This window comes from Oryx dammah, unplaced genomic scaffold, assembly GCF_014754425.2.
Source record: "Oryx dammah isolate SB20612 unplaced genomic scaffold, SCBI_Odam_1.1 HiC_scaffold_4, whole genome shotgun sequence".
NCBI lineage: Eukaryota > Metazoa > Chordata > Mammalia > Artiodactyla > Bovidae > Oryx > Oryx dammah.
In genome coordinates this window covers 75833189-75851746 of record NW_024070188.1, presented here as the reverse complement: position 1 = coordinate 75851746, position 18558 = coordinate 75833189, and the positions used below count along the sequence as shown (strand labels likewise).

At 42.8% G+C, this 18558-nt stretch overlaps 1 protein-coding gene across 16 annotated transcripts in view; it reads left to right on the top strand.

Annotated features, from left to right (window-relative positions):
* Nucleotides 1-18558, top strand: part of SYNE1 (spectrin repeat containing nuclear envelope protein 1) — a 494970-nt gene that overhangs the window by 467296 nt on the left and 9116 nt on the right. For 12 of the 16 annotated variants that reach the window (XM_040238708.1, XM_040238701.1, XM_040238700.1 and 9 more), the window contains 9 exons: nucleotides 1966-2034; nucleotides 3776-3918; nucleotides 6057-6183; nucleotides 6931-7142; nucleotides 10376-10576; nucleotides 11984-12112; nucleotides 13945-14157; nucleotides 16797-16889; nucleotides 18293-18351. In XM_040238708.1, coding sequence (XP_040094642.1) covers nucleotides 1966-2034; nucleotides 3776-3918; nucleotides 6057-6183; nucleotides 6931-7142; nucleotides 10376-10576; nucleotides 11984-12112; nucleotides 13945-14157; nucleotides 16797-16889; nucleotides 18293-18351 — 1246 coding nt within the window. The remainder of the gene's footprint in view (nucleotides 1-1965; nucleotides 2035-3775; nucleotides 3919-6056; nucleotides 6184-6930; nucleotides 7143-10375; nucleotides 10577-11983; nucleotides 12113-13944; nucleotides 14158-16796; nucleotides 16890-18292; nucleotides 18352-18558) is intronic. The other 4 variants (XM_040238704.1, XM_040238706.1, XM_040238710.1 and 1 more) reach the window with 3 other exon arrangements.

The following is an 18558-nucleotide window of genomic DNA, read 5'->3' as shown; positions in this document are numbered from 1 at the left end:
GGGTCAAATCTGCATCCCCTATTGCAGGCAAATTCTTTACTTCTGAGCTAGCAAGGAAGCCCTAACACTCTAGGGTGGAGCACAGACAAATAAGAAACACCTGTGTGAAACGTTTGGTGCTGGAGTAGCAGGGTGCAGACGGTGATGTGAAAACAGAGCCCATGGGTGGCTGAGCCAGAGCTTTGGAGAAAGGCTTTAGAGAAAAGACCCTGTGCTGAGACCTGCAGAATGAATAGAAGTCAGTCAGGAGGATGTGACAGTGTCCAGAGGAGAGGACAGCCATCAGCCTCAGCACCTTCGGTCACCTGGAGTTTGTCTAGAATGACAGGGCTGTTGATTGAGAGGTGGAGAGTGAGCAAAGAGGAGATGGAAAGGCGAACCAGGGCCTGGTCATATAGCAACCTGTTTATCATGAAAAGCAGTTTTACCATGAAGACCCTGGACAGTCACAGCAGGGCTCTAAGGAGGGAGGCAATGGGATCTGGTGTCTGTTTTCAAAGAACCTGTCTCAACAATGTCTAGAGAAGGGCACATTGAAAGAAAGCCCAGATGGAATCACTTTACAGTCCAGGACACAGGTGTGGTGATGGCCTGAACTAAGGAAGCAGCGCTGGGAATAGATGAAAGAGCTGTGAGAAATCGTGAGACGGCTCCCTGCATGCCTGATGGCTGATTGGATTGCAGTTGAAGTGATTTTTCCTGGTGTGAGCATCTTGGTAAAAGATGCAGGGTGTCCTAGGCTCTGAGGACCATGAGTAGGAGAGAATGTTCTAGGTGGCTGTGGAGCCACGGGGTCAGGGCAGTGAGAGAGCGGGAGGTGGTGAGTTCCTCTGTGCATGTCCTGAACTTGAGATGCTGAGGCCTATCCCACAGGAAAAAGCCAGCAGTGGATGGCTGCATGGGTCAGGAAACAGAAATGTAGATTAGATAGTTATCCACATGTCAGTGGTCCACAAGGAAAGGAAGGAGACCACACAGGAAGAGTGTACAAAGGGAAACAAGACATATGAAACCTCAGGAAGTACATACAGTGAGGGGGTGGACAGAGAAAGAGGAGCATTTTAAGAAAGGTGAGTCTAAATAGAATAAATAACCAGAGGCCAATTTGTAGCCCTTATAAACGTGCCTCACACATTTCCTAAGACAGTTTCTGCTTTTTCTTTGTGTGATGGTTCACATTTGGATTCCCAAGGGGCTGACACTGTACAGAAAGAAAATGATTTCTCTCATTTCTATTTTGTTTTTACAGTGCAGCCTAATAGCTAAGCATTTTGCATCTAAAGCAGAAATACTCATATGCAGTCCCTCAGCCACACGTGACAGCTGAGCACTGAAGTGTGACTGTGCAGATGGATATTTGCTGCGTCTAGTGCACTTACACAAATACACAGAATTCAAAGACTTAGCACAAAGCAAGTGTGTCAAATATTGATAATAGTACTTATGTTGATTACATGTTATACTTTAGATTCATTGATTTAGTAAAATTAAGTATTGAATTTATTTTCATCCCTTGACTTGTCATTGTGGCCCTTAGACTCTTTAAAACAATGTATGTCACTTCTGTTGGACAGCACCGCTCTAGAACCTGTATGGATTGCAATTCCAGATATGCCACTACTAGCTGTTGAAACTTGAATGAATAACAATTCCCCTGGGCCTCAGTTTTTTTCATCAATAAAATGAGAATAACACTTCCACACACCCTGTAGGGTTTCTGTGAGGATAAACGAGTGCCCAGAACATCGCCTGGCTCATAAAACACTCTCCATCAATGAGAGCCTTTATTATGATTTATTTCAGGAACCCTTTGGTGGTCGGACTCAGACTTATCTGTATGTTCGAGAATTATCGGCCCAGAATGATTAATTTCCTTTTTTCCCTCTAGGAAAGTTATTTTCTTGCCATCAGGGGATCCAGGTTTCCAGACCTTAGCTGTCAACTTAGACTGTGCTCTTTTTGCAGATGTAGTGATCCCTGAAAGTCCTGAGGCCTATGTTAAACTCACAGAAAGTGCAATCAGAAATTCCTCTGGTAGGCACCAAAGCCAAAGCAGACCTCTTCTGCTCCAGACCTCTCCTGCTCACCTGTAACCAGTCTTCTCCTCTCCGAGCACCTTTACCCGCCCTCTCACAGCTCTGTGCCACAAGCATATTAAGGCAGAACCTTCTTCTCTGACTGCTGTCTCAGAAACAGAAACCCAAACCACTTGGTTGATCCACACCAAAAGTAAAACTTCAGTGAAAGTGAAAATGTTGGTCGCTCAGTCATGTCCCACTCTTTGTGACCCCGTGGCCTGTAGCCCGCCAGGCTCCTCTGTCCATGGAATTCTCCAGGCAAGAATACAGGAATGGGTAGCCATTCCCTCCTCCAGGGGATCTTCCTTGGGTCTTCCCAGGGATCAAACCTGAGTCTCGCACACTGCAGGCAGATTCTTTACTGCCTGAGCCACCAGGGAAGCCCATGGCTTCAGTAATCAAGTGCAGTAAAACAACCATTCAACTTGTAACATGGTAGTCACTCTCAGTAAGTATGAACTATGATGCCCATTAATGGCAGAAAATAGGAGATGGAAACACTAGTCTTAGCATTGGTGCTGTAGCTCCCTGCTTGGTTGTAACAGCTCTGACTTTATGACTTCAAGGAGGAATTGCAGACCTACCACTGGCTGGGGAGTCAGGGCTCAGAGATTCTGTCCCAAGTTCACTAGCTTATAGGTGGGACCCCAGGCCCACTGTATCTTCCTGATCTCTGGGGACCCACAAAAGACAAAGGGTGAATCATGTATTCAGCTCCAAAAAATTAGGCTCTCGCTGTAGACAAACTGTAGTTCAGAGTCTGTAATCTGGAGGACAATGGAGAGAACAGGGTTGGACCCTGGTGACAGGATGTTGACTCGTGAGATTATTAGTTTACACTTACATTTCTGTAGAAAAGCAAAAGGATGGAAAATAAAGTCTCATTACTAAAATGGTGACTACCTGAGTGATTCCCAGTGAGAGACTTCTTCCAGGTGTATTCTTTCCAGAAGAGAATTAATAAAGCTTACTAACATTTACTCTGCTTTCACCCTGTGCTAGCTTCACTCTGATGATCATATTCTTGTTGAGTTCAAAGACTGTACCGCACACGCACACACAAATTTCCAAAACAATGTCACGTCTCTCAAAAGAGGTAAGCCAGGAGTTCTAAGCTCTGAGTGAGAGCGCACCTGGATGGAAATGCTAAAATTTTCCCTTTCTCCTGATTTTGTTTCAAGTTTCAGACAAAAGGAAGTCATTCCTAGCATGGCCCCTCCACACATACCTTTTTCTCATGTGAAGTCTTGCCTCAAGTGGAGGATGCAGCCACCTGGGACTTCAGGGGCACCATCTTCTACTGAGATGCAGAAAGGAAAATAAGATGGTGTGACTTTCTGTTTGATAAGTGACTGCAGAGAGAGCCTGAGACATAACTCACTCCCAGTTATTGGGGACCACCTGTGGTTTTGAGAATGGCCCTCCCTAACTCACAGCGTGCAGATTTAAGAGGAAGCAGACTCACAGGCTGTGAGAACCTACTGTGTGGCCCCTGGGGCAGCATCCAGTCAGGTCGGACTCCTGGTCAAGCACATTCATCAGTCTAGTCATTTGAACTCCTAACCCACCAGCATGTCAATACTAAATGTGCCTTATGATCACCCACACACATGCCATCTCTCTGCTGCCCTGGTAGAATTTCTTAACCATTTCCTCGAATGTCAAGCTTATCGAGATTCTCATGGTTGGCGCTGCAGGGGACCCTGGTGCCTTGGAATCACAGATCCGACAGCTGGGCAAAGCCTTGGATGACAGCCACTTTCAGATGCAGCAAACGGAGAATATCATCCATAGCAAAACGCCCACAGGACCAGAGCTAGACTCCAGCTACAGAGGCTACGTGAGTATCCGGGCCCTTCTTGATCCTCACACATACCTGGTGATCACAGCTGTGTGACAAAGAACCATCTGTTTGTGGCATGAGGTCTGTGTCTGCTCTCCACATACCAAGCTGCCCTTGAACTCATAGGTAGGTGTGTGTGTGCAAAACAAAGCCCTGTTAGCAGGTTACCTTTAGTGCAAAAGTGGTCTGTGCTCAGACCCCTGATCTACCTTAAGAACCAGCCTGTTCCTTTACACAGAGAACTGGAAAGTGAAAGTGTTAGTCAGTCAGTCAGTCAGTCAGTCGTGTCAGACTCTTTTTTGACCCTGTGAACTGTAGCCCACCAGGCTCCTCTGTCCATGGGATTCTCCAGGCAAGAATACTGGAGTAGGTAGCCATTCCCTTCTCCAGGGGATCTTCCTGATCCAGGGGATCGAATCCAGATCTCTTGTGAAATCTTTTCACAGATTGCTTTGGCCCTGGAAGGTGATTAGGCATTCTTTCAAATTCAGTTAATGATTTTCTGACCAAGGTTATGCTCGGAGCAGCAGATTTCAGCTGGTATATTGCTAACATGGAATGGGTGTAGTTCTTTTCCTGGGTGTCTTTTGAGTCACTTGATCCTGGGACTTTTTTATTCTCTTGTTTGTTCTCTCATTCTGGGGAAAACAATTCTGACTAACGAGATTTGGGGAGAAGATGGCAAGAGATTGTGTGTATTACGAGTTCCATTTTTGAAGCTTTTTGTAAAGTATGTAATGGCTTTGCTCTGCTCAAGTTACTGACAGAATAACTTCCCAGAGAAATACTCAGAGAATTACCTGTTTTCTTACACATACTCAAGCAGGAAGATTTGAAAGTAAATCTCTTCAAGGCCTTCTGTCATGTCTTTTCACACCCAAAAGACTGCCTCGTAAAAGGAAGGAAAAATTAATTTCCCTAAGCCTAATGACAATTCACACATACTGCTTTTTTGAAACCAGGGGAGAGAAACTTTTATGTTGACGTTAACATCCTCACAGTCAAAGGAGTAATTAATTAATCATGAGTTTACTTCCTGTTCAATTTGGCCTCTTACCCTGACTTCTATTATAGTGAAATCTCCTTTAAAAAAATATAATACAGTTTCACAATGAGTGTGCTGAAATCACTGAGATTATACTTAACACCAATCAAAAGCAATCAAAGTAACTTAATAGCAACGTGATTTGGTAAAGGCTTTGAAAGAAAACGTTATGATCAGTGTAGCAGGCGTGCCTTGAAGTGATTTGTTCCTTTAGTCTTTGAATATGTGCATTATATTAAATATGGAGTTGGAAGCTTTTCTTTTGATGTCAAAATTTATTCCCTTAGTATCCATTAAGCATTGCTTAGATTTTCTCATGAAACAGCTGGTGTTAATATTGTTTTATTCTTTTAAGCATTTTAATTACTTAATGCAAATAGATGTCCCTGTGAGATTTGTGGTAATATCACTGTTCCCACACTTCAGTGTAAGAAAAAGGGAGCAGCTTGCCAAAGACAATATGTTATATTGCCAGCTGGGGGCTCCGAGTGTTAAATCCCAGATCGATTTAGTCTGTTTTGATTCATAAATTTTAAAAGAAATTGGGAGGACTTGTGCAAAACCATGTGTGCCAAGCATATCTTCAAGGCATTGCTTTGTCTAAATATGAATGTGTCATGTGTTTTAGAAGCATGTTTTTGAACTTGACTTTTTTGTTTCCAGCAGAGCAGCTTACTCTTTTTTTTTTTTTGGCTGTGCGGGATCTTCATTGCTGCATAGCCTTTTCTCTAGTTGTGGTGAACGGGGCTACTCTCCAGTTGGGGTGCAAGAGTTTCTCATTGCAGTGGCTTCTCTCGTGGAGTACAGACTCTAGAGCACAGGCTTACTTGTGGTGCTCGAGGTTTAGTTACTCCATAGCATGTGGGATCCTCCCAGACCAGAGATGAAACCCATGTCTCCTGAATTGGCAGGCAGATTCTTTACCACTGAGCCATCAGGGAAGCTAAGAGCAGCTTACTCTTTACAGAGAGGCAGCACTTAGCCACTGTCCTTTTTGAGAAACTCCAAAGATATTTTCCCCAGGATCTCTTGCACTCATGACAGCTTGAGAATTTTGTGACAAGGGAGACTCTTTTCTGTGTCTAAACAGATGAAACTGCTGGGTGAATGCAGCGGCAGCATAGACTCAGTGAAAAGACTGGAACACAAACTGACCGAGGAAGAGGACCATTTTCCTGGCTTTGTTAACTTGAATAGCACTGAAACCCAAACAGCTGGTGAGTGAGTTGTGCTCTATTCAGGACAGAGTGAAATAGAAGATCTCAAAACACTTTGATGCCTCTGAGTTCCACTGTGTTGCTTGCCTCAATCTATACAATTCTGTCCTGAGAACTTTCCTCCAGGTTACAAGGATCTCTGGGGACAGAACAAGCAGGTGAAAAGTATCACAGTGGTTTTTCCCCATGTCCCATTTATTTTGAAGCATCATCTTTGAATCACTAGTCAGGAATCTTCTATATACATGCCCAATGGTCTCAGAGCTCTATTGCAGAAAGAAACTAAGAACTGAAAGTTATCTTCACCAGCTTTATTGTTGTTGTTGTTTTTCATATTTCTGTATGTATTTATTTTGGCTGCCCCAGGTCTTAGCTGCAGCATGCAGGATCTAGTTCCCTGACCAGGGATCGAACTCACGCCACCCTGCATTGGGAGCAGGGAGTCCTAGCCACTGGACCACCAGGGAAGTCCCGATGATCACTCACTTTAATGCTATCCCTTCATAAATCTCTTTACAGTGTTAAATCTTATGTAGCTGATTTTTTCTTCCCCATCATTGTTAAAAATCCAGATAGGAAAAATACAGCCACTATACTGTTACTTACAGCTGACAGCAATAGAAATACCCAGTGGCGTTACTTTCTTTTCTGTTTTAGAGTTAGCTCCCCGGTCGGTTTCAAGCATTTCCTAAACATTCTGCGTGGAGGAAAACCCCTCACTCTCATGTGTGTGTCCTGTCTTGCCAGGTGTGATTGACCGCTGGGAACTCATCCAGGCAGAGGCCCTGAGCAAGGAGCTGAGGATGAAACAGAAGCCCCAGAGGAGGCAGCAGTTGGACTCTGATCTGAATAGCGTTCTGACCTGGCTGCGGGAGACGGAGGGTGACCTGGAACAGCTTCAGCGCCTACAGCTCAGCACTGACATCCAGTCCATCGCGCTCCAAATCCAGAAGCTGAAGGTAGCTGCCCTCGGCCTTTCCCATGGCGCCAGACAGAAAGCGGCCCCGTGGAATGCCTGGTCAGATGAAAAACACCAGCCCTGGCTGTTACACACTCACATAGCAGTGGGCCAGTGGTTGGTGGAAATGGACACAAATGTTTCCCCAGCCATCCTGAGTCAGAGTGTTCCTAGGAAGGCTTGGAAGGGTTGAGAGCTGGATTTAGTTGCAGAACCAGCCCCATAAAAATGTGTGTGTGTCTTAGTCGCTCAGTCACATCCAACTCTTTGAGACGTCATGGGCTATAGCCCACAGGCTTCTCTGTCCGTGGAATTTTCCAGGAAAGAATACTGGAGTGGGGGGGTAGCCCTTCTCCAGGGGGTTGTCCCAACCCAGGGATCCAAAGCATGTATCCCACATTGCAGGCGGATTCTTTACCATCTGAGCCACCAGGGAAGCCCCTCATGGAAATAATTATGATTTAATGACCAGTTAAAATTGCATAAAACCTCCAGGTAACTCTGGGACCTAGTTAACCTCTTCTAAGGCAAACACAGCTATGGCCAGGGTCCTACAAGTCTATCTAGAGCTGGAGAGGAAGCCTCTCCTAGATGGTATACATGTGAGTTTGTGGAGACCTAAGGAAGCCACTTGTCATCTTGGAATCAGCAGAACTTCTGAACTAGATTATGATAGTGGCAGAAGCAAGTTTCAGTGTAATGAATCCAACTAAACAAAACCTGTGGAGTAATCCTGCTAAAACACCTGACATTTCCATTTGATTTTGACCTTGTTGGGTGTAGTACAGAAGATAACCTTCTCTAACTCCCTCTCTAGATCTTAAAAATCCTCCTCAGCCCAGCTATTGAGATGCATGTGTGGAGACTTTTGTAAGCATACTATGGATGGAGAGCTCAGTGTCTTCTTAATAGCTCTCTTGGTCCTGCCTTTTTGTTTGGAGAACGTCAAGCTGTGCTCTTCCTCAGATGTAGCTACTGGGCCCTCTAGACTCAAGGATTAAGCAAAGCACACTGCCTTTGTGTCTCCCTGGTTTCTGTGTCTGCTGGTTTTCTTTGGGGCTGATGTTTTTCTGCCTTGTTTTAGCTGTTATTTCGTTTTAAATTTTCAAACAGTGAAATGAGTCTTCCTGACCACTGCTCAGACTTCTTATAGAGTGGCCTCTGTACCAGCTCCATCAATTTCAAGATGAAGCATCAGATGGGAGATGCAATTTATATTCTCTAGATTACATTTTTTTTTTTAAGAGTGCTTAAATTTCTTGAGTGTCTCTCCCGGAAAATATAAGGCAGTGTTGCATTATAATCAGTTCCTTAAAAGGTTGATGAAGCAAACACTGGCCAGAATCTGAGGCCTAAGTGAGATCAGAGTGGAAAAATTGAGACCTTGAAAGTCACCCTACGTGATAAGAAAAAGCCACCCTCTTATGCATCCCTCCTCTATCTTTCCTGTCTGTTTTCTGAGGATGAATATGTGGAATAACCTAGTACTTTCTACAATATTTGCGGATTTTTGTGCTGTTTCTGTGGTTGACTCTGTATCATGGCATGTTAAGAATCCACTTAAAAGTGAAAATTAAGACAAGTTGAAAACATAACAAATGGTGAGAATTATATGAAAATGTAGCCTGGGTAGATGTGATCTATAGGATTACTGACTCTACTTTGATCTGGGAACATTTAAACAGTACCAAGATATTCAGTGATTAATGTCTAACCTTGTACTCAAGTTCTTGAAATTTAGTTCTAGATTTTGGGGAAATACACACAGTAGCACATCAGTCACCCATTTGTTTTTGTTTGGTTTTGTTTTGTTTGTGAAACCAAGCTAAATTTGTTAGCTGATGAAATACTGTTTATTCTCTTTATCATCTCAAAAAATCTGGCCTGTGGCAAAGGCAGTGTTCTCAGGCTGTGGACCACTGACTGTCGGTGCCTGTGAAGTCAGAACAGCTGGAGGCCAGGGCCTAGGAATCTGCTTTCTTACCAAGCGGCGCATTTCATACCTATGCACACAACTTTGAGTAGCGTTGTTTTCAGCAGCTAAGTCATGTCTGCTTCTTTGCAGAAGCAGACCCCATGGACTGCAGCACGCCGGGCTTCCCTGTCCTCACTATTTCCCAGAGTTTGCTCAAACTCATGTCCATGGAGTCAGTGATACCATCCAGCCATCTCATCCTCTGTCACCCTCTTCTCCTGCCCTCAGTCCTTCTCAGTCTTTTCCAGCGAGTTGGCTCTTAGCATCAGGTGGCCAAAGTATTTGAGCTTCAACTTCAGCGTCAGTCCTTTCAATTAATATTCAGGGTTGATTTCTTTTAGGATTAACTGGTTTGATCTCCTTGCAGTCCAAGGGACTCTCAAGAGTCTTCTTCTCCAGTACCACAATTCAAAAGCATCAGTCCTTTAGCACTCAGACTTCTTTATAGTCCAACTCTCACATCCATACAGGACTACTGGAAAAACCATAGCTTTGACTATATGGACCTTTGTCGGCAAAGTGATATGTCTGCTTTTTAATATGTTGTCTAGGCTTGCTATAGCTTTCCTTCCAAGGAGCAAATGTCTTTTAATTTCATGGCTGCAGTCACTGTCCACAGTGACATTGGAGCCCAATGAGCAGCATTAGTCTACTGACATTGAATTTGTACCCTGGAACTAAGAGCACATTTTCTGCTGCTCAGAACTGTTGGACGATGCTGTGTTTGGTTTATTTTGGTTGGTTGGTTGTTGGACTCCCATGATAGGGGCTGAGTTCATTGTACTCTTCAGTTCACTGCCCAGGATCATCTTTGCTTCCTGCAAAGTTCCTTATTTTATTTATCTCTCCCTTTTCTCCCACTGTTTCTTAATCCCCATTCCTGAAACCCATAGCAACCATTCCAAAATTTTAATCTTCTTTTTTCACATGTATTCCTGAAAAATGTGGATTTGTGTGTGCACAATGTATTTTAAGTTGCCTAAGTGCTGTTCTGTAACCTAGAGCAATCTGTTTATGACTCTTTCACTTACAACTATATTTTCTTAGGACCCATTATGTCAGTAAGTCTATATCTGATCCAATTCTTTTAGCTCCAGTGTGGTCCCCAGTGGTGGGTACCTTAGCCATCTTGCTAAGGCCAGTATTAATTAATGGATATTTTTAATTTGGGTGAAGCATTTCCAGAGGTCTCAGACTACATCTCTTTAATGTTTTTATTGTTGTTTTCCTTGTTTGATTGTTCTCCTTTCTCTTTGCAGGAGCTCCAGAAAGCTGTGGACCAGCGCAAAGCCATCATCCTCTCCATCCATCTGTGCAGCTCTGAGTTCACTCAGACTGGCCAGGAGGAGAGCCAGGATCTTCAGGATCGCTTGTCCCAGATGAACGGGCGGTGGGACCGTGTGTGCTCCCTGCTGGAGGAGTGGCGGGGTCTTCTCCAGGATGCACTCATGCAATGCCAGGTTTGTGGGGCTTTGGGCAGGCCACGTTCCAGAATCCAACATTTCCAGTGCGGCTGAGTCTGTGACTCAATTTATCAAGATCACTAGAGGGATGCAGTTACTTCCCAAAGTCAGTATTCATGTGAGATAACTTTGTGCCCAGTTTTCATTTTACTGGAGAATATGTACATATGACCCAGAGTTGAAAAACCCCATCTCCTTTAGAATTTGCAAGAGACTATTCCCATCAATTTATCTGAGCCTCACCCTTCTTCCTTTGACTCATTCATTTATTCGTTCAACAGATATTTTCTGAGCACATTAGGAGACATCCAAGTGAGCATTACAAATATTTACCCATTCATCCAGACCACAGTTACTTGCCCAGTGTTTACAGACATGACAGACTCTGCACCAAGCAGGCAGGATACAGCCCGGCCTTTGCTTTTGTTGGGGAAGATAGGACAACAAAAATGCAAATAAATGCTTAACCAAGCTACTTCCAGATGATGATAAGGGTAACCGAATGAAAGCACTTTGGAATGGTGAAAAGGGAAGTTGTATGAATGTGTGAGCTGACACCGGAAGGGTGTTGCCATGAAGGAGGTCAAGCAAGTGGCAAGTCTCAGAAGCTGGAAAGGGCTTAGCATCTTCAAGGACAGAAGGAGGCTGGTGTGATCGGAGACGAATGGCCAAGAAAGATCCAGGAGGTGGTCAGGGCTTTGTGGGCAGGGCCAGGAGTTTGGATTATAATCTGAGAAGGATGGGAAGCCTGTATTCCAGGATTGTAGGTGCCTCCGAGAGTAATGGCTGCTTGAAAGCAGGTACCCAAGCTGTGGTTTCCCCCATCTCTAGTTTAGCGTCTCCCACCATGGAGATCTTCCATAACCATACCTTGATTAAATGAACACATGGATGTGGAGAGAAGGGATTGAATTTAAGCCTTCAAAGATGGAAAGATTTGGGGGCATCCCTGGTGGTCCAGTGGCTAAGACTCCATGCTCCCAGTCCAGGGGTCCTGAGTTCAATCCCTAGTCAGTGAGCTAGATCTCATATGCCACAACTAAGACCCAGCACAGCCAAATAAATAAATATATATTTTTTAATGTTGGAAAAATTTGAATACAGGAGGAAGAGAGAGGAGGAGAGTTCTTATCTCTAATCTGTGTTAGAGCCCTAGGAATTCAATATTTGATGCCAGTTTTCCTTATGTCTAATTTTTCCCTAGAGTAATAAATTAGATGCTTTTTGGTAAGAACTTGAACTCAGATAATTACAATAACTTCAGTGCCTTGCTCAGAAAGGAGTTGTGTATACGATCTGAAAACCAATGGTAGGAATTGTAATGCATGAATATTTAAGCTGTGAGAGAAAGAAAAGTGTCTCATTCAAGATGATTTTATGCTCCATATTTTATTTTTTCCATAGGATTTTCATGAAATGAGTCACAGTTTGCTTCTTATGCTGGAGAACATTGACAGAAGGAAAAATGAAATTGTCCCCATTGATTCTAACCTTGATGCAGAAGTACTTCAGGACCATCACAAACAGCTTAAGGTAAGATGTGTGGACTTGGACGGCCTCTGCTTATGTTATAGCTGGTTCTACCTGTTTACCTTTTATGTTGTAGTATCCTAGTCTTTCTTTATCCCTCATGATTTCTCATCTCTGTGAAGCAAGCATGTGCATAGAAGATGGCATATGCTGGCTTTAGAATCTTGTTCTAAAGCCATTGCTCATCTAAAAATCTGTCTTCATCTTTTTTTTTTTTTTAGCTAATTTTTTAATAGACTTTTGTAAAAAGGTTTTTTTCTGAGACTTTTTTTTAAAGTCTTAATTGAATTTGTTACAATCTTGCTTCTGTTTAATGTTTTTGGTTTTTTGGCCACGAGGCATGTGGAATCTTAGCTCCCTGACCAGGAATCAAACCCACATCCCCTGCATTGGAAGGCAAAGTCTTAACTGCTATACCACCAGGAAAGTCCTCAGATGGTCTTCATCTTAATTAGCCTGTTTTTATCAAGGCAGCTCTATGCTTATTTTCAATTTATTCCTAATTTAAACTTTATATATTGAATCTATGTCCCAAGACTATTTCAGACATCTTATAATAAAAGGACATTAAATCTATTAAAGTAGAGAATCTATTAAAATAGAGACCATTAAGGATTCTTAAGAAGAACTAAGTATGTAGATTCAACCTCAGCATTAAGTTTTCTGAAATCTAAGACAAGGGAAACATGGTAAGTTAAAAGATTTTCATTACCTGACAAAAAGGAAATATACTAGTTCTCAAGGAATAGGAAACTTTTGCTAGTACTAAATTCAAAAGGATATTTGCAAGATTTTTGTGTAGATTCTTATGCAAAGAACTTCGGACAATATAATGTGCCATATACTTAAGTGATTTTATGGAAGATAAGGAAGTATATTTGAGTTCCATTAGGAGAAAATAATTTTCACTTTGTCACTTTCTGTATTTTTAAAATGTTATTTCTTCACATTTAACACTCACAGTGACCTAACCAACAGAATTGGCAGCTTTTAGTTCAGTACGATAAAGGTCTTAGAAACCCAGAGGAAATAGCTATGCAGCTACATTTTTACCAGACTTTTGACCTCAGACGGTGAGTTGTGAGTGATGAATCACCCATATACCTTTTTAAGAATCTCAAATAGATATCAGAGTATACCTCAACCAAGCTGTTTTTCTGCATTTGTATGTTTTACTTTTCTTTTTAAATGACTATTTTTTGTCTTATTTGCATAATACTTTATATTTTAAATAATTTGGCATACATTCACCAATATACACCTTCCAATAATACTGTGGACCAGGCAGGAATTAATGTCACCATTTTACCTAAAGGAAATCAACCCTGAATACTCATTGGAAGGACTGATGATGAAGCTGAAGCTCAAATATTTTGGCCACCTGATTTGAAGAGCCAACTGATTGGAAAAGAGACCAATGCTAGGAAAGATTGAGGGCAGGAGGAGAAGGGGGTGGCAGAAGATGAGATAGTTAGATAGCATCACAGACTCAATAGACATGCATTTGAACAAACTCCAGGAGATAGTGAAGGACAGGGGAGCCTGGCATGTTGCAGTCCGTGGGGTCACAAAGAGTTGGACTTAGTGACTGAAAAACAACAACCACCAAATGAGAAAATAGATCAGAAAGGTTCAAGGATTTTATAGGATGGTTTTTGGGAGAGGTAGGATTAGAACATAGGTCCCTGATTCCCAAAGGCCATGGCTGCTATATCCTTGCTTGTGGGATGCTTGGGTATAATTGTCCACTGAGTTAAAGTGATGTCTTCCTGCACATGGGGACTTTCTCCAAGTATCAAAAATTCTTAGAAAAATATTTTTTATTATATTCTTAGCAAATAAGGCATGAGCTGTTGGAATCTCAACTCAAAGTGGCCTCACTGCAAGACATGTCTTGCCAACTGTTGGTGAATGCTGAAGGCACAGACTGTTTAGAAGCCAAAGAAAAAGTCCACGTGATTGGAAATCGACTCAAGCTTCTCTTGAAGGAGGTCAGTCGTCATATCAAGGAGCTGGAGAAGTTATTAGACATGTCAAGCAGTCAGCAGGTAAGCTCTCAACAGTCATCATTGTGTCGAATATCCTGCAGGAGACCAAACAAGCACCATCTTTATCCATTTCAGAAAGACTCTGAATGGAGTACTTGTCAGAATAGAGTGTCTTTTCTTTCAATCACTGCTCTTACAAATCTGTCTCAAAATAAAAAAGCGACTTGAGAACTTTCGTTAACAGGACACTACGTTTGATTCTGTTACATCCAAAAATCCTCTTGGAACTGTTACTGCTGACCCTGTTAGCATCATTATTATGGCATTTTATTTTACCCAGTTTATTTAAGAATGCATGTGCTTTCAGTAACACAGCGAGAGGAGGTCACAAGCAACTGGTGCATGTGAGTTTCATATTCAGACCTTAAAAGGCATGAATTTGCCTGACACAGATGACAGTTAAGTCGTCAGAAGTGTTCTCTACTAGCTTTTATTTATCTATTTACTTGTTTGTTTATCTCTTTATATATTGGTGAATCTACTGCATCACAGTAATACTGTTGGTTTTAAGAAATGCTTTTGCAGGTAAGACTTCAGACACTCACTTGTGAAATCCTGTCATGAACACACAAACACGCTGCAGGCAACAGAACTATCTACTCCCAGTAACAGCAGGTGCCAGAAACAGTAGTCTCTCTGATGCCAAAAGGGGTGGCTCCTGGATGACTGATGTGCTCTCTCTCTAGCCTGACCACCCTGCAGCTCTAAGGCAGATTCCATCACCCACTTCACGTCAGTGCATTCCCGTCACTGAGAAATAATAAAGCTTCAGTTCAGTTCAGTCGCTCAGTCGTGTCCAACTCTTTGCGACCCCATGAATCGCAGCACGCCAGGCCTCCCTGTCCATCACCAACTCCTGGAGTTTACCCAAACTCACATCCATCGAGTAGGTGATGCCATCCAGCCATCTCATCCTCTGTCGTCCTCTTCTTCTCCTGCCCCCAGTCCCTCCCAGCATCAGGGTCTTTTCCAATGAGTCAACTCTTCACATGAGGTGGCCAAAAGTATTGGAGTTTCAGATTTAGCATCAGTCCTTCCAATGAACACCCAGGACTAATCTCCTTTAGGATGGACTGGTTGGATCTCCTTGCAGTCCAAGGGACTCTCAAGAGTCTTCTCCAACACCACAGTTCAAAAGCATCAATTCTTTGGTGCTCAGCTTTCTTTATAGTCCAACTTTCACATCCATACATGACCACAGGAAAAACCATAGCCTTGACTAGATGGACCTTTGTTGGCAAAGTAATGTCTCTGCTTTTCAATATGCTATCTAGGTTGGTCATAACTTTCCTTCCAAGGAGTAAGCGTCTTTTAATTTCATGGCTGCAATCACCATCTGCAGTGATTTCTGAGCCCCCCGAAATAAAGTCTGTCACTGTTTCCACTGTTTCCCCATCTATTTCCCATGAAGTGATGGGACCAAATGCCATGATCTTCATTTTCTGAATGTTGAGCTTGAAGCCAACTTTTTCACTCTCCTCTTTCACTTTCATCAAGAAGCTTTTTAGTTCCTCTTCACTTTCTGCCATAAGGGTGGTGTCATCTGCGCATCTGAGATTATTGATATTTCTCCCGGCAATCTTGATTCCAGCTTGTGTTTCTTCCAGTCCAGTGTTTCTCATGATGTACTCTGCATATAAGTTAAATAAGCAGGATGACAATATACAGCCTTGACGTACTCCTTTTCCTATTTGGAACCAGTCTGTTGTTCCATGTCCAGTTCTAACTGTTGCTTCCTGACCTGCATATAGGTTTCTCAAGAGGCAGGTCAGGTGGTCTGGTATTCTCATCTCTTTCAGAATTTTCCACAGTTTCTTGTGATCCACACAGTCAAAGGCTTTGGCATAGTCAATAAAGCAGAAATAGATGTTTTTCTGGAACTCTCTTGCTTTTTCGATAATCCAGCGGATGTTGGCAATTTGATCTCTGGTTCCTCTGGCTTTTCTAAAACCAGCTTGAACATCTGGAAGTTCACGGTTCACATATTGCTGAAGCCTGGCTTGGAGAATTTTGAGCATTACTTTATTAGCGTGTGAGATGACAAAGCTTCAGGTGACCCAGTAATGACAGAGCTATTAAATACCTAGCTATTAAAACATAGCTATTAAATAAATAAATACCTCTATTTTCCAGAAGGCCCAAACTCACAACCTGGAAAGCCCAACACACTAGAAGAATTAGGTTCTGTTTTTACTGCAACTGTCCAATTCTATTTTCCGTTTGTTTTTTAAACTAGGGAATAGTTGCTTTACAGTGTTGTTAGTTTCTGCTGGTCTATTAAGTGAATCAGCCGTTTGCATATGTGCATCCCCTCATTCGTGGACCTCCCTCCCACTCTCCACCCCATCCCACTCCTCTAGGTCACCACAGAGCCCTGAGCTGAGCTCCCTGGGCGATAAGGCAGAGTCCCACTAGTTATCTGTCTTACACATGTATTTACGTCAATCCTAATCCCGCAGTTCATCCAGTGTGCCCCCCACTCCCCACATGTCCACACATGTCTTCTCTACATCTGCATTTCTATTCCTCCCCTTCTCTTTTTCCCAAAGATGGGGATAGGGTGGGAAATACTTTGCAGATCACAAAGCCATCATGGCTCCAGGACGTGGCATTGTTAAGAGCATCTGTTTCTCATGTAGGATCTGTCTTCCTGGTCTTCTGCTGACGAACTGGACACCTCGGGATCTGTGAGTCCTACCTCGGGAAGAAGTACCCCAAACAGACAGAAAACGGTAACTTCCCACGGGTTACTTTCAGTTGGCCCAAGGGAGGGAACACGGGGGCGCGGCGGCCTTTGTACCTGATGCAGGGTCCAAGGGCTCTCCCCTTGCAGAGCAGGGGTCCCCAGGCAGCGTGGGGTTGTCACTCGGTGACACGGAAGAGCTCTGTTTCCTCAGTCCTGCCTTGAACCCTCTCCACAAGCACTCAGGAGCAAAAGGAGCAGTTCTGGTTTTCAGAAGAATCAGGGTTCAACGTTGCGGTTCATAAGCAGGGAGACAAATTATTTTTCTTGCTCCAAGGGCCATTTCTAATAGAACGGTGCCCCTTGTCCCTTTGGCGGCCCCTCCCTTCAAACCACCACTGCCATATTCCACCTCAGAAAGGTAGGCTCCGCGTAAAGGGGTGCCTCAGGCAAAGGTGGACAAAACCGAGCATCTCATGAGACCGTGAGTTTATAAGACCGGTGGGGGTTCTACTGACTCTCAAGCGGAGAAGCTCCTGAAGGTGGTCTTGAAGGTTCTCTGCGATTGCATTGCCCCCAGAGCGGCACCAGCTCAAGATAACTCACGCACAAGGCCTGTTCTGGGGCTGTCTCCCTGGCACACAATGAGGAGGAAAAGACCAGTTTTGGCCCCTGCTACCCTCTCTACCTTGATTTCTCTGTGTAATTAGAGGCTCGTTTTTCTTTGGTTTTTTTTTTTTTGGTCTGGCTTTATGATTATATTCATTTTGATTATCATTCCATTTCTTTACTTTTTAGAAATATTGATTTCATTTGTATTTTTTTTTGTTATAAACACTTAAATTCTATGCTGATAAATGTTATTGTCTTTTTAGAATTTTTTTTTTTTTTACTACATTCACTAGTTTCCTATAGATCCTAGTTTAAGAATGTGAAGGAATACTGGCTTTTCAAGTCAAATTTTAGCCTTTATTTAACTTATTGAGTCTTCATCACTATATACAGAACAATCTCACTTTATCATTATTTTTGACCTACCTGCCAAGAATTGTAATATTTCTCCAGTGTACTGGAAGATGAAAAACTATGTAAAGTATATTTGAAATCCGTAACATAACATATTGCAGTTTGTATTCATTGTAATTAAATATGCAGAGATCTTTGGGTGGTGTAGTCATTTACATTTTTACCACGAAAAGGGGAAAACGTACCCTCTGTGATGTGCCTGCCCCAACCACCATCCATGTTTCTTCAGTGACGAATAATATAGATGTTCATTGATTTTGTTTCTTCAACCAAAGAAAAGCCAGTTTCCTTGATTCATGGGTACTGATCATTTTGTTTGATTTATATTTCCTTTGCTGCACTTTTAGTTTAATTTTCATCAGTAGCTCGTCTTTATTTGCCTGGACTGAACATTCTTCTTTCTTTACCCCTGTTCATTGCAAACAGCCACGAGGCAAATGTAGTCTCTCACAGCCTGGACCCTCTGTCAACAGTCCACATAGCAGGTACCTTATTCTCCTGGTTTCCACACTGTTCTAGAACTCCAAGAGGATGATGAAAATTGTCCATGATTTAGTCAGGCCTACATTTGGTCTGCCTCAGGGTAGTTGAGAAACTACTCTTTTCAGTCCACACCCTTTCCTAATAAACTGAGAGAGAATTTTCTAAGTGGAAAGTACAAGAAAATCTCAGAGCGTAAAATATTTGGACCC